Raw genomic sequence first — 14,629 nt, 5'->3', positions numbered from 1 at the left:
TTCCTGCCTCTCTTTATCTGTTTTCTCTTCTCTCTTTGAGTTCTGTCAGCATGCTTCAGAGAAGGAAACAGGACCCCTCCCCTTGCATGGGCTCTGAGGTCTCTTTCTACCCATTGTCCCACTCTTTCTAGCACAATGACTGTCTTTTTCTATGCTCCTTCCTGCTCCACGTCCTACATTCTTACATTCTTACAAGGTCATCTCCTTTCTGAAAAACCCCTGACTGATCCTACTGCCCAGTCTCCAATCTTTATCCATGCTTCCTGAAGGCCGGGGGTGGGGGTGGGGGCTGCCCTGGCCCAGGCTTTTTCCTCCTTCTTCCCCTTCCTCTGCCATTTGGAACTTTCCCCAGCCATATTTATGATACTTTCCCTCCAAGGGCAGACCTGGCTCTAGTTCAGGAAGTACAGTGCCAGCAGTCCTCTAAACTCCTTGGTAAGCCTTTGCCAATCAGATCAGCCTTGGCTCCCTATGTTCTCATGGGTCTACTGTATCCATGCAAGGTCAGGAAGAAAGGCAGCAACAGCAGTTAAAACCATCTAAGAGTGAAAATCCTTAGGGTGGGTCAAGGCTAGAGAGGAAGGTTAAGGGTATGGGAGATGCTCCCAGCTTTTGGGAAACCTTCCATTTAATCCTTCTGCTTGGGAAGGCAGTTGGGAAATGGGGGTCCTTTCCAAGGCAGATGACTTGGGGGTGGCTATTCATACAAAAAGCCAGGCCTGTGGTATGGAGCTGGGGGTTCAGGTCCAACTCTGTCGTGTGTCTACACGAATCTGCCCCAGTGTGGGGCTGGGGATGATGGCGGTACCTGCTGAAACATTTTTTTCTTTTTCATCAAGGCAGATCTCTCAGTGGCCCTGATCTTGTTTGATCCTTTTCTCTTGCCAGTCTTCTCATTTCCTCTTCAGGAGTATCCTGGAATGGTTTGGATTTTGTTTGTCAAGTCTCCCTTCTGTCTTTATGGCTTTTAGACCCTACAACAGAGGGAAACATTATACTCGGACTTGGATGGGGACCCTGGGAGGCTCTGTCTTCCCCTGGAATAGCTTCTTCTTCAGAGGGCTGAGCCTTAAGCTTCTTTTCCAGAATTGGTGATGGCCATGCCAATGCCTCCTCCTTCTTGTATTATATCCCTGTGGTCTCCACTCTGGAGGATGTCGGGCAGCTGCTTGAGATGTTCAGGAGTCCGTGAGCATGATGCAGAGGTTTTCTTTGTGTAACAATCAGGGCCTGTAAAAACAGACCTTAGCTTTGTCCCCTGTGACCCTCCTGAAAGCCTTCGTCCTGCTTCCTAGTAATGCCCATTAAAGAATAAATTTTTAGAGGATAGAGTAATAGTGAATAGAAAGTTTAGGGAAAAAAATGAAAGAAAAAGCAACCATGCAAAATCTCAGCCTCCTAATAACAACAACAATCATCATTTCACTATACTCTCCTTCCTGGTTTTTAAAAATGTGGTATTTAGAAAACATTTATAATCATAGTGCGTACATATGCATTTGCAGTGATTAAGACCTTGAGCATCCTTGTTTCTGATAAAGGTTCCTGTTCTCCTCCAGCAGGAGTGACAGGTGTCACCTCAGGCAGGCAGATAGGCAGGGGTGGATCTTTGGCTGTGCAGAGAACACTTAATATCCTATCTATGAATCTAAAACCCTCCCAGCAGTGGTGTCTTGGATGGAAGCTTGAAGGGTTTCTCAGCAGGGTAGTCAGTTAATCCTGAGCCCTTCTACCTCACAGAGGTCTGTAAAGAGAAGTGAATTGAAGGTTAAATTTCCAGAGACTACAGCCCATTCAATAGCTTGTGTTCTCAGAAAGAACAGTCATCATCACCTACATTATCATCTTGCATTTGGAGAGGGCTTTACTTTTCAGAGTGCTTCCCCATTTGCCAGCTCCTCAGTCCTTGGGGCCACCCTGTAAAACGCTCACCAGTATTTTCATCTGCACTTTGCAGTGAGATATTAGAGAAGTCAAAAGACTTGACTAAGGTTACCCATGTTAACCATATCCAAACCCCGTGCCCTTCACTTGACCAGTGACCGCATTTCTCCAGGCGCTGTATTTCTGTCTGTTTCCTCTAGCACTCAGACAGCTGTTCAGCACACATGTTCTGGCTGGTTTTCTTAACAGCCCTCCTCTTCCTCCCTGCAGGGGGCCGTGATAAGCGAGGTGGACCCATCCTGACCTTCCCTGCTCGCAGCAATCATGACAGAATAAGACAGGAAGACCTGCGGAAACTCGTGACCTATTTGGCCAGTGTGCCAAGGTAAGGTGAAGGGGAACGACCTGTTGGGGCGGGAGTGGGGAGTGGGGCTGATGCAAGTGCGTTGGAATGAGGGCTTCATCCTGCCAGGGGCCTGGTTGTTTCTACGCTTGGAGTAGATGCTAATGATTCCTGGAACAACATCACCCAGAGTTCACCTTGTTCTCATCATTCCCATTGTTACTGCTGGGACCCACATGAATGGAGTGGGAGCCCTGGGCAGAGGTGAGAACAAGGGCAGGGTCTGGAGCAGGAGGCACTGTGGTCTGGGGAGGAGGATGGAAAGCTGCTGTTTTCCTTAGGGAAGCGGGAGGTCTGGCTGATTGCACTCTGGCTTGTGCAATGGATTATCTTCAAAACCCTGGCTTGTGAATGTGTTTATGGCTTTTAGAGTTTGGGGGCAAATAACTGTACTAGTGTTCCATAGCTAGCTGCAGCCCTCTGCTCAGTCAAGGTCACACCTTTTCAGCAGGGTTATATTGCCTCCAAGGGGGATGAAAATTGGTTGGGGGGGCTAGTGGAAACCTTGGTTTTTAACCCACTGAGCCACCCAGGTGCCCCAAACCTTGGTTTTTAATGTATTAAGCACAGATATATGTACTGTACCTAAAAATATGTACAGTATATTCATGGTATTAAAATTTTGCCAGGTGGGGGTGCCTGTATGGCTCAGTCAAGCATCAGACTCAGTTTCAGCTCAGGTTATGAGCTCAGGATCTTGGAATCGAGCCCCAGGGCATTGGGCCCGTGCTTAGTGAGGAGTTGGCTTGGGACTGGCTCTTTCTTCCGCTGCCCCTCCCTGCTCACGTGCTTTTTCTCTCTAAAATAAATAATTAAAAATCTTTTTAAAAAATTTCATTGGGTGGAGCAATTAAAGAAAAAAAAAGCATTTAAAAGCTCATTTGGGGCAGGGGCAGGGAACAATGATAATTTTAACAGGTTGAGAAACATTGGTTTCTGAGTGTTTCTAGATAGTGCTGGTTACATTGGTGGTAGAGAGACACATGTTGAGGCCATGGCATATATTTTCTAAGAAGGGAGAGGAGAGGCCTTTGTAGACTCAGATCACAGCATGTGAGAGCTGAAAGGGCCCTGGGAAGCAGTCTCGGCAACTATGTGTTGTGCTCCGCTAGGAATTAGGGTCACTGGGGATGAGAGCTGCTCACAGGAATCCATGGCAGTGACTGGCCTAGAACTCTGCCCTCCTGACCCCTTCCCCCGGGGCTCTCCCATCCTTGCTTTTGGCCAGAAAAATTTCTGTTCTCTGCCATTTAGTGGAGCTGGAGCCTGTCAGGTGTTTGTCATGGCAAATAAGAAGTGGTACCTTGGGCTTTCGGAAACAACTTCTTTCTCATCTGTGCATTTTATAGGAGAATTAGTAAATTACAAAGAGGTCCTCCATATTCAGCTCTGCCTCTGCTGGGAGACCTTGGATAATTGTTGAAAGTGTTGATTAGGGACACCTGGGTGGCTCAGTCAGTTAAACCTCTGCTTTTGGCTCAGGTCATGATCTCAGTGTCCTGGGATTGAGCCCTGCACTGGGCTCTCTGCTCAGCAAGAGGTCTGCTTCCCCTTCTGCCTTCCCTCCCCAGCCCCCAACTCATGCTCGCTCTCACTTGCTCTCTTTATCAAATAAATAAAATCTTTTAAAAAAAGAAAATGCTGATTAGGTTCTTGAAGCAGGTGTCTAATAAGGCAATCACTATATTTAAAAGTACTATGAGGGAGGGGCGCCTGGGTGGCTCAGTAGGTTAGGTGTCTGCCTTCGGCTCAGGTTGTGATTCCAGGGTCCTGGGATCAAGTCCCGCATCAGGTTCCCTGCCCAGCAGGGAGCCTGCTTCCCCCTCTCCCTCTGCCTGTTGCTCTGCCTGCTTTTGCTCTCTCTGTCGAATAAATAAAATCTTCAAAAAAATGTATAAACAAAAATAAAATAAAAAATAAAAGTGCTATGAAGGAGACAAATGTAAGGGATTGGTGGACAGTGATGGGCAGGTGGTAGAGGGGATTGAAAAGCGTAGGGCTTGGAGGATATTGATTAGAATTGGGAGAACCCCTGAAGGGCCCTCGCAGAATGCTATGCACAAACAGATGTCAAATAGTCTGCTGAGGGTCAGAGAGAGATAAAAGGTCTTAAGTTCTAATGAAAGGGATTTGGGTTATATCCGAAGAAGAATGTCTAAACTTTGAGTGGGGTCTTTGGACGAAGAATAGAATAGAATACTTTTTTTTTTTCCCCCTGGAGGTCTTTGTGCAGAAGAAATATTCCCTTCTGTCTCAGAGGCAAGGAGATGGACTAAATCACCCATGACTGATGTAGGTAATTTAGCAATTTAGTCATCTAGGAGCTAAGCAGTTTTAAAAGCTCCTTTCCCAAGTATACTACTAACAGGCATAAAGCCAGGCATTTTCTAAAGCAATTTATAAGAGACGTTTTCATGGGGACCCATGATGAACTCTCAGTTCTCTTAGAGTCAGAAGAAATTGGGGTCCCAGGAAACATGAAGGGTGCATTTTTTCTTTCTGGTGTGTTTATCACATCCCTTCAGCTAATGCCCACTTACCTTCTAAAGAATAGAAGGTAAAAGTATTGGAAGAACTCTTTTCTTCATTCTGATTTGTTCATCAAGGATAGGACAAAATAGATGGGCAGCAATTAAAAAAGAGGGGGTAAAGGGGAATGAAACCCATGAGGGCCCGAGAGGAAAGTCACAGTACCTTAACACTGAGGGAAAATACTGGATGTGAGCTCTCTGCTTCTCAGAGGGTGGTCCCAGGCATTGCATCCTGTGCCCCTGAGAGGGAAAAAAAAAATGTTCTTCACAGGTTCTGGCAGGTGGAAGGCAAGTGTCCTGTTGCCATCTTCAGTGAGAAGGATTGTTCTTGGACAGACGCCTGGGTGGCTCAGTCAGTTAAACATCTGTCTTCAGCTCAGGTCATGATCCCGGGGTCCTGGGATCAAGTCCCGCACTGGGCTCCTTGCTCAGCGAGGAGTCTGCTTCTCCATCTGCCTGCCGCTCCCCCTGCTTGTGCTCTGTCTCTCTGTCTCACTTTCTCTCTGTCTCTCTCTCTGACAAATAAATAAATAAAATCTTAACAAAAAATTGTTTTTAGAGGCCAGCTACCTCTGTCCCGAGGGTCTTTGCTTACCAGGAGTGTGAGTACCTACAAGTGGCAAGGGGCAGAACTTACCAATTAGTCATGCCCACCCATCACTTCCTAATTCTGTTGGCCACAAGTTCATATGAAACTTCTGTTGGAAACAAAATGTGGAACAGAATTGTTCCAAAGACAGTGAAGTCTGGGGAGGGAAACTGAAGAACTTTGCAGGTTAGATGGTTTTTGCCACTCCTTTGCTTAGCCATGGCTTTGGGAGAGAAGGGAAGCCATGAAAATGAACAGCAAGATCATGTTGATGATACTGACGAGAACAAATTACCTACTCAGGGTTCTGGCTCAGGAGGCTGAAAGACAGGGTCCTGTCAGGGAGGAGTATGCTCTGCAGGGTGGTATGATATTTGACATTCATTCTCTCATGAATTTATTCATTCTTTTTCCATTTAACAAATATTTAGAGCCTCTACATGCCAGGCAGACCGAGCATTCATGGTGAGCAGGAGGAGACATTTTGATAAAGTTAAGTAAAACCTGGGTATTTCCCTACCCAGTGCAAACCAGTAGCCATTAAAAGGCAGTACACTATATGACTGTGCTGGTAGCACCCAAGATGGGCTGGCCAGCAGAACACAAACCAGTAAGGACCAGCAGGTGATGAAAGAAGATCCCAGAATCTAAAGAACCAGTCATCTTGAGGCTAATTCTGGCACCATTTTAAAATGGATGATTAAACAGGTGGTTGTAGAAATTGATAAATGAATGGGAAGAAATAGTCCCACTACTCTCTGTGAAGGCCAGGCCATTTTGGACCACTGCATTCAAGTCTGCAACATGGAACTCTGCCAGCCCATTTTATTTATTTATTTTTAAATATTTTATTTATTTATTTGACAGACAGAGATCACAAGTAGGCAGAGAGGCAGGCAGAGAGAGAGGAAGGGAAGCAGGCTCCCTGCTGAGCAGAGACCCCCGATGCAGGGCTCGATCCCAGGACCCTGGGATCATGACCCAAGCTGAAGGCAGAGGCTTTAACCCACTGAGCCACCCAGGCGCCCCTGCCATTCCATTTTAAAAATAACATGGAGCCCTTAGGGTGTTGCCATGGGAACAATATATTGAGGGGTCCACAAACTATATCTCTGCAGGTGAAGGATTGGAGGATGTTTTCTGGCATGAATGAAAATGGAAGGAAAGTGGTTCCTGACTTCAGAGCTGCCAAAAAGGGAAGGGAGCAGGCATGGTTAGAGATGGGGACTCAGGCCGAAAGAACTTGCCCAGGTGGGAGCTGTCCAGTAGTCTTCCTGCTGCCTCTGGAGAAAGTGAGCTTCCTGTCAATAGAGATGGGGTGACAATTCTTCCATTCGACTGGAGGCTGGATTAGATAATTTCTAAGAGGCTTTCTTATCCTGAATTTTATGTTTCTATGGTACTGGGGGAAAAAAACATGTCATAAAATCTAGGACATCATAACAGAGTATTGTCACTCCCACCAACATACACTTCTTTTCTCAGGCTCCCTAAATAAGTTGGGGCCTGGAATTTCACTTCAGATGGTATCTACATCTGAAATTCTAAGAGAACTGGTTTCCAGTCCCCCTTGGACTCTGGGTGGGAATTTAGGGGGTGTCAGCTGGGACCAAGGATCATCCTGGACTGTGACAGTTTGGAACAGCCCTAGTTACACTCTTTTGGGATCTATCTTGGCTTGAGGTAAGTCCTTTCCAACTTCTCCTTCATGCTTCTGATGGGTTTGAGCACCCAGGATCTTCTCCACACTCTCTGTCATCTTCTTCTGAGAAATCACAGACTATCAGAGGGAAGAGGCCTGAAAATTCTTCCAATTCAACTTGCTAATAACTCCATTTACTGAATTCAACAAATGTTTACTGAGTGCCTACAATGAGCCAGGGCCTGGATAGGCATCTTGGTGGGTTCTCGTGTTATCTTTTCTCACTGTCATCCAGGCTATACTCGACTTACTTTTTTTTTAATCCTTCTGGTCCGCTATCTGCTTGCAGCTACTTTGTACATGAAAGGAAAAGAAAGGAAACACTCAGATACAATCAGCTGATGAATGTTCCTAGAAATTGAGAGCCAGGATAGAACATTTAGCCTGAGAGTAAATAATTGCCCAGGCAGAGCTCACAGTGTAGAAAACCTACCCCCTGTGATTACTGAGAGTTGACCAAATGCTTGAAATAGGAATTTCTAGGTAGCTAGTTTAAAAAAAAAAAAAAAAGAAAAAAAAAAAGCCCTGGGTTACTTTACTTTTGTTGCATTGAATTTCTCCTCTTCATCGTCTTTATTATTCTGCCTTGTCATGACCATCTTTCTGCTGCTTCTGAGGGCACCAGTTGTTAGCCCCTTGATGTGTCTGTCACTTAATTCTGCCCTTAGCAGTGCAGCGAGATGCTAAGTGGTCTGGCAAGAAAGGCAGATATCATACTGGTGAAGAAAGATGATAAGAAATTAAGATGGGATATTCTGTAATGCCAATCAAACCAAGGTGCCAATATTCACAGCCTATTATTTGATAACACTTGCTCTTATTCTACTGATTTCAGCAAGAGATAAATTGGGCTTATAGCCAGCCCTGTCTCTATGCGGCCTCACCAGAAAGTTGAAATATGCAGAAAGAGCCAGAAAGACAGAAGATGAGGAGGTAAAAACTGCAAGGGTTTCCTCCCACCATCCTCAGCCTTAGAAAGCCCAAGCTATCCAAACTGTCATCACTGAATGTGCTTTATTGGAAGGGCCTGTTGAGATGGGTTGTTGGCATCCTGCCCTTTGTTCTAGAATTGTCAATTAAAGGAGGCTTTGGGGAGTACTGACAGAAGGTCCAGAAATAGGACCAATGAGAACGTTGGCCTCAACTTACTCCTTTTCACATTCATTTTAAATTTATTTTGTTGTTTATGTATAGAGGGTTTATCATTTCTGTTATAGTTCCCAGGTTCTATGCAAATTTGAGCAATAGCAGTTAAGTGTCCCTGTTGTTAAGCTGTGCGTCACGCAAGTCCTGAAGAGCAAATAGTGTTCCTCTCTGCTGCTGAGGAATGTGAAATCACACCAGTAACTACCCTCATCAGTGATCACCTTTGTCAGAGCTGTGCAGACCTTCACAGCGAAGGGAAGAGAGGCATCCTAGGATAGAAGGCACGGTGGTTCAGATCCCAGCTCTGTGGCTTCTCAGTAAGGAAGCACACGGCCACTCAACCTGGGTGATCTGAGAAGAGTTTAATGAAGGCACAGTTTACAATCATGCAGATTTGGATTCCCCAGTATCCCAGGGCTAGAATCCGAGACACGGGAGATGTAACTACTTCTAGGCCTGAAGGAGCAAGGTGAGGAGCAGTTCCCAGAATCTGGAGGGTGACTGAGGGCTGCCTGATTGGAGCTGTGGCCTTGGGTGGCGCCATGATGGGCGGAAGGGGCATCTATACTTACTTCACTGTCCTCCCATTCTCTGACCTCCTGTCATTGTCATGAACTGAAGGCAGCCAGAGCTGGTGACATCGATGCAGTCCATGTGGGTCAGCCTCCCAGGGCATCAGGTTGAGGAGAGAGGATGGAGAACAGATTTGGAGGAGCAAAGGGAAGATATTTGGCACGAGATGAAACCTTGGGCATGATACTCAACATTTCTGGTCCAATATTCTGATTTTTAATTTAGGATAAGAATGCCCATCTCACGAGAGTGTTGTAAAGAAATTATCTAGCAATCTCTCTGTAGCACCCAGGTGCCTGGTACTTCTTGGTCTGTCTCCTAAAGAAGCACAATAATAATAATAATAACAACAACAACAATAATAATTGTATATTCACACTAACATACCTAGTAATTTTTGCTACATATTAAGGAATAGATATAATGTGTTTGTAAGTTACAAAGCATAATGATGAATGAACACCTGAGATCCCACCCCCCAACTTCAGCAGCAGAGTATCATGTCTGTTTTTAAAGCTGCCTATGACTCACCCCGATCCCCCTTAAATCCCCCAGAAACAACCACTGTTCTGAGTTTTGTATTTCTCCTTCTCTTGCTTTTTTGGTATAGTTTAGCACATGTTTTCATAAACAGTATATTGTTTAGTTTTGCTTGTTTTTGAGTTTTATAAAAATGGTATCATACCATATGTAGTTCTCTTTGACAAGCTTTTTTAACTACTGTGATATTCAGCAGGATGGATGAATTCTCAAATGTGATTTTGACTGGCAAAAAACGCTTAATGTATCCAACCTCTGAAACTGATCTATTAAGTAATAAATAAATGCTAACCATTATTATTACTTTAACCTGCATTATTGAACAGTCAAGTGTTTTGCATGCATAACTTAATTCTCACAGCATGTTGAGGTGGGCGTGATTATTCCTCTTTTATGTATGAGGGCCTGAAGCCTAAAGCTCCGAGAGGCTAGGTAGCTTGCCTATGGACACACAGCCAATATAACTTACAGCTGGTTAACAAGACGTACAAGCTAGTTAACAAGACTTAACAAGAAGTACAGAATGTGTTAACATGTTCTAGTACCAGAGCTTGAACTGTTATCCACTGAAGAAATAAGGAGCCAGAATGAAAAGGAGGCCATGACAATGGCGTGCAGAGGACAGATCTGGGGATAGTAGGAAGGTCGATGCTGCAGTATAGGCCACAGAATGGGTTGGAACAGGACAACGGAAGAGGGTGGTAAGGAGATGAGGGGGCAGACATGCGTAATGAAGATGGGCAGCAATGATCTGTGCATCAAACCTGCTTTCTCTAAGGTTCTCTTTGGGTTCTAAGTGTGAGCGTACAGGTGGAAGAATGCAGATGGCGACTGCATCACTCCTGGGTTTCTGCTGGTTAAAGCAGCCATGGTGAGTGGAGTATGTGGGACAGTGCTGGTGACTGCGGGGGGTGCCTCGGACTTTCTCCCCTGGGTGTTTTTCTTATAGACATGTAAATGCTCCTCATTTGTGCTCATCTCATTTATGCTCATTATATCTCATTTATGCTTATCTGATGATGACTATCTGATGATAGTCAGCTAGGCTTTAGAGACCAAAGAACACAGAGATGTAGTAAAAATACAGAAGCACTTAGGACCATGGGAAATATTTAGAGAGATGAGTAATAACCTATCAGTGGCAGGGACCATGCACGTGAAGCCTGGTCTCTATTGTCCTCTAGAGATGATGGTCCCACTTAGTTTCCCTGGGCCCGAGGCCTTTCTTTCGCTCTGCCACCTGTCCGGTTCATCTTCCATGCTACTCTGGCAGCAGAAGCAGCATTCTGGCATTAGCATTCTGCTGATCTGCATTTGGAAACTTGTCCACTTCCCTGACCACACTTCTCTGCCATTGCTGGACTCAGCAGGTCTGGCTGGCACAGCCCTCTAGGGGCTGCAGGGCCAGAGGGGCTTGGAGAAACCCTGTGGAAAGCAACTATGTGTGTGGAGAAGGCAAAGCGAGCCGTGATACTTCAAGTGTAGAGACAAACATTTGTGATTCCCTGGAGAACAATAACCTGGATGATCAGAGGCGGAAACCATGTGGTCATGAAGTAGCTATGGGAAGCAGGCTTGGTTATTCCAGGAACCCGTGAATGCCTTCAGGTGATAAATCAAGGACCCAGCATTGGACAAAGCATTCCTGATGGAGAGAGGAATGTTGTTTGTCTTGCCCAGGCATCTTCACTGTAACCCTTGGAAGGACAGAGAATCAGTGGGAGTGGAGCTAACAGTAGTGAACTAGCAGAGAAGAGGGAAAGACGAGAGAGCTCAAGGGAAAGTACTTGATCCTGGAAATGAGGCAGAGGGTTCCAGCCCAAGAAGAATGAACCCAGGAACTTCTGTTCTAGGTGAAGAAATACTCATGGTTGCTGATGAATGTCCTCACCTGTAAAATAGGCGTGGGGTTACTAAGCACAACAACGGTGAGAATTACACGAGAACTCATGGACAGAGCCTAGCCCAGGACTTGGTACTCAGAAGGAGCTGACGGTAAACAGCAGGCCTTTCCCTTTCCTTGCTGAAAAGTGGAGGCCTTGTTTTGGCACCTGTCCTTCCTTGCCCCTAGCACTGCTTTGCCAAAGTCAGGCTCTGGGAGATGGTTAAGGTTAGGATAGAACTAGCAGGAATATCAGTGACAGCAGGGAGATCAGAAACACGGAGCAGACTCAACAAGAAGTACAGAATGTGTTAACACGTATGCCTAGTAGTGTGATAAAGTCTTGACCTCTTTTATTAATTAGAAAACCATTTCTTTATTATAGAAAATAAGTGCAGAAAAATCTAAAGAATTAAAGTAAATACTTAAAACTCTACCATGTAGAGAGAACAATCAATATATTGGCATATTCCCTTCCTTTTCTTTAGAACTCTTAAAAAACAAAATTGAATTATGTTGCTTATTTAATTTTGCTTCTTGTTTTATTCCATTTTGCATTATAGCATGAGAATATTTTCTTAACATTAAATACTTTTTATGCATAATGATGTTTCTTGGGATGTACCATATTTTAATTAATGCTGTCCTTAGACATCTAAGTCATTTTTGACATTTCATTGCTATATACAACTCCCAGTAATCACCTTTGTGTATAAACCTTTGTCTACTTTTTAGATGGTTTCTTTGGGATAGATTTGTGGCAATCATAGAATTTTTTTTAAGGCTGGTGATTCACATTGCCAAATTGCTTTCCATATTTCCTAATTTATATTTCCAATATGCCTTGCCTTAGACTTCCAAGTCTTGACATTTCTCCAAGTTTGTTTATTTGCTCATCAATAACCAGGCCCCACTGTGCAAACATTGTTATTACCATCATCAAGAAACCATAATGTAGTGTTATGTGTTATGCACCTAAACCTGATCTTGGATTTGCAAAGAGTAAAGGAGACAGTCACAGGACCTGCCCTTTGGGGGTCTCTCAGGCCAGGATTCTTTCTACTTTTCTGAGCTAATAGGCTTCTTAATGGGAACCAAGCATTAAAGTCTGGATCTGACATGAAATCTAGAAGGACTTCATTGCTTTTTCCCACGGTGATTTTTTAGTTTTGCCTTTGGGTGTGATTCAGCTTGTTGGCTGGTTGTGCAGTCAGTTCTTGGCCTGGCTCAGAGTGGTTGTTAACCTCCTTTGTGTTCCTCTGCACTGAAGTCCTTATCTGCCTTCCAAGTTAGGGCTCCTTGGAATTTTTCTCTGGGTAGTGATGCTGAATGAGCCTCTAAAGCTTAGTGGCCCTGCATTTTCTGCCTTAGGCTGCTGCCGCTTTTGGCTCACCAGTAGCAGGCTGATTGGGAAGCTGACATTTCTGATGCCACCTTGATTAGGTACCTTGCAACATATCGTGTGAAATAAGTCCCAGGGCATTCAGGTTTTTTCTGGAATTCATGCTAGAGGATCAGGATGATTTGAATTTAGTTCTGATTTATTTGTCAATGTCAGAAATAAGGGAGTTCCCTGAATATAGATGCTGGAGAGACAGGCTAGTGCTGGGGAAGAAGGATGTATTTTTCACTCAGTGGGTTCTAGATTTGGGGCAGTTTTTCTCTTCTCTACTATATGATTGTTTTTGACAAGTTTTATATTCCCTGCTTCACCTGTCATTGGTTAGGTCTTATTGTGTACCCTTCACTGGTGTTTGGGGTTGTGTACATTTTTAGACATATGTTAGATACTGACATTTTATGTTATAAAACTAAATTTTTTAGAAAGATTGGCTTTATTATTTACATGCTGGCAAGTTAGGTGTGCTGCCACCAAGTGGTGGAGTACCTCTGGTCAGCTACCCAAGGACACAGATGGGTTTTGTTAGAGTCTCTCAGTGGTAGTATTCTGCTTTCTCCTCAGTAGACCTTGGATTTTCTAGGGTTTGCTTTTTTTTTCAGGCTTTACATTTTTAAAATTTTATTGAAACATGGAAAATCAAGTAAGACTAAGTAAAAAAATTATTTTTCCAACTACAAAATGGGTTTAATATAATCTTTCTCTGAGAACTATTAAAAATATTTAATAAAATGACATTTGTGGAAATATTTAACTTGGGTATATAAAAATTGCCAGTTGATATTGGGAAGTGTTATGGTGCTATTTGGGGGGGGTGAGGGGGAGATGCCTAAATAATGTGGTATATCTATACCAATTTTAAATTTGCTTTTATGAAGTCAAATCTTTTTTCAAATTAAAAAATAATCCTTCCTATTTGTCTGTTTTTGAGTCTTAGGTAGATTGAAGTCACTGTCCCCTTTGCTATTTTCATCAGTCACAAACATTAAAGTTAAAAGTCTTCATTTGTCTTTTCAAACCTCCCCTTTTAGACACTTTCCTGTCTCTGAGCACAGAAGATGAGAACAAGACCAATACCATTACCTCGGCCTTTTTGTGGCTGAGAGTATAAGCCCGGTGAATATGTTCACTAGTTGCAAAAAGCCTCTATCCCGATTTGCCATGGTCACTTTTAGTAAAACATGAATTGCTTGTTCCACTCCATCTCATCTCTTCTTGGATTGCTTTAGATTAAAAACAAAAACAAAAACAAAAACAAAAAACTTCATAAGTATTTCTTTCTTGAAAGTTCAGCATCCATCACTTAAGCAGAACACAGAATTTGAACAAAACTTGAAAATGACTTTGGAATCTGGAAAACTCATCAGAAAGTGGTGATGGGCCCTGCTTCTACAAGTTCTGACTGTCCACAGAAAGCCTTTCTCCTGGATGGGTGGTGAGCCCCTTGAGGGCAGAGATGGTGGGTCTTGTCTGGTGGGTGACTCTGTAGAGCAGTATCTCACAAGTTGGCTGGGTTTCATTACACCGAGGGGACAGGCATTGTCTCATGCCCAGCAATCCCAGGGCTAGTGCCAGGTTCTGTCTTCCAGACATGGAGTCAGTGACGGCAGACACAGATTTCCTTCAGGATGTCCTCTTTCTTGTGTAAGGGGCTGGACCCAGAAGCAGTAGCCACCGGGTGAACAGACTGGCTCTACGGCAGGGAGAAGGCAGAGCCCTCGGCCAGAAGATGGAGCATGGTGGGGGGCGGGGTGCATGCCAGGGAACCGGAAGTGACTCTGTCTCATCACGGAGTATGCCTGTTTCCAAACGGAGCAAGTGTGACAGTCAACCCCGCTTCTCCCAGCACCCAGACAGGAACACTTTGTCAGAGCCATGGTGACTCAGACAAATGTTTTCTGGATGATTTACTGACATATCCGCATGTGTGTCCTGAAGGCCTGGCCCTTTCCTCTGAGACACTCCCTCTTTGCCTGCCCC

At 44.3% G+C, this 14,629-nt stretch overlaps 1 protein-coding gene across 22 annotated transcripts in view; it reads left to right on the top strand.

The window, feature by feature from the left end:
* Positions 1–14,629, top strand: part of KALRN (kalirin RhoGEF kinase) — a 661,720-nt gene that overhangs the window by 194,321 nt on the left and 452,770 nt on the right. For all 22 annotated transcript variants that reach the window (XM_044252163.1, XM_044252164.1, XM_044252161.1 and 19 more), the window contains one exon: positions 2,155–2,269. In XM_044252163.1, coding sequence (XP_044108098.1) covers positions 2,155–2,269 — 115 coding nt within the window. The remainder of the gene's footprint in view (positions 1–2,154; positions 2,270–14,629) is intronic.

This window comes from Neovison vison, chromosome 6 (genome assembly GCF_020171115.1).
Source record: "Neovison vison isolate M4711 chromosome 6, ASM_NN_V1, whole genome shotgun sequence".
Lineage (NCBI taxonomy): Eukaryota > Metazoa > Chordata > Mammalia > Carnivora > Mustelidae > Neogale > Neogale vison.
The sequence above is the reverse complement of the archived record's forward strand: the minus strand, read 5'-3'. Positions and strand labels throughout refer to the sequence as shown.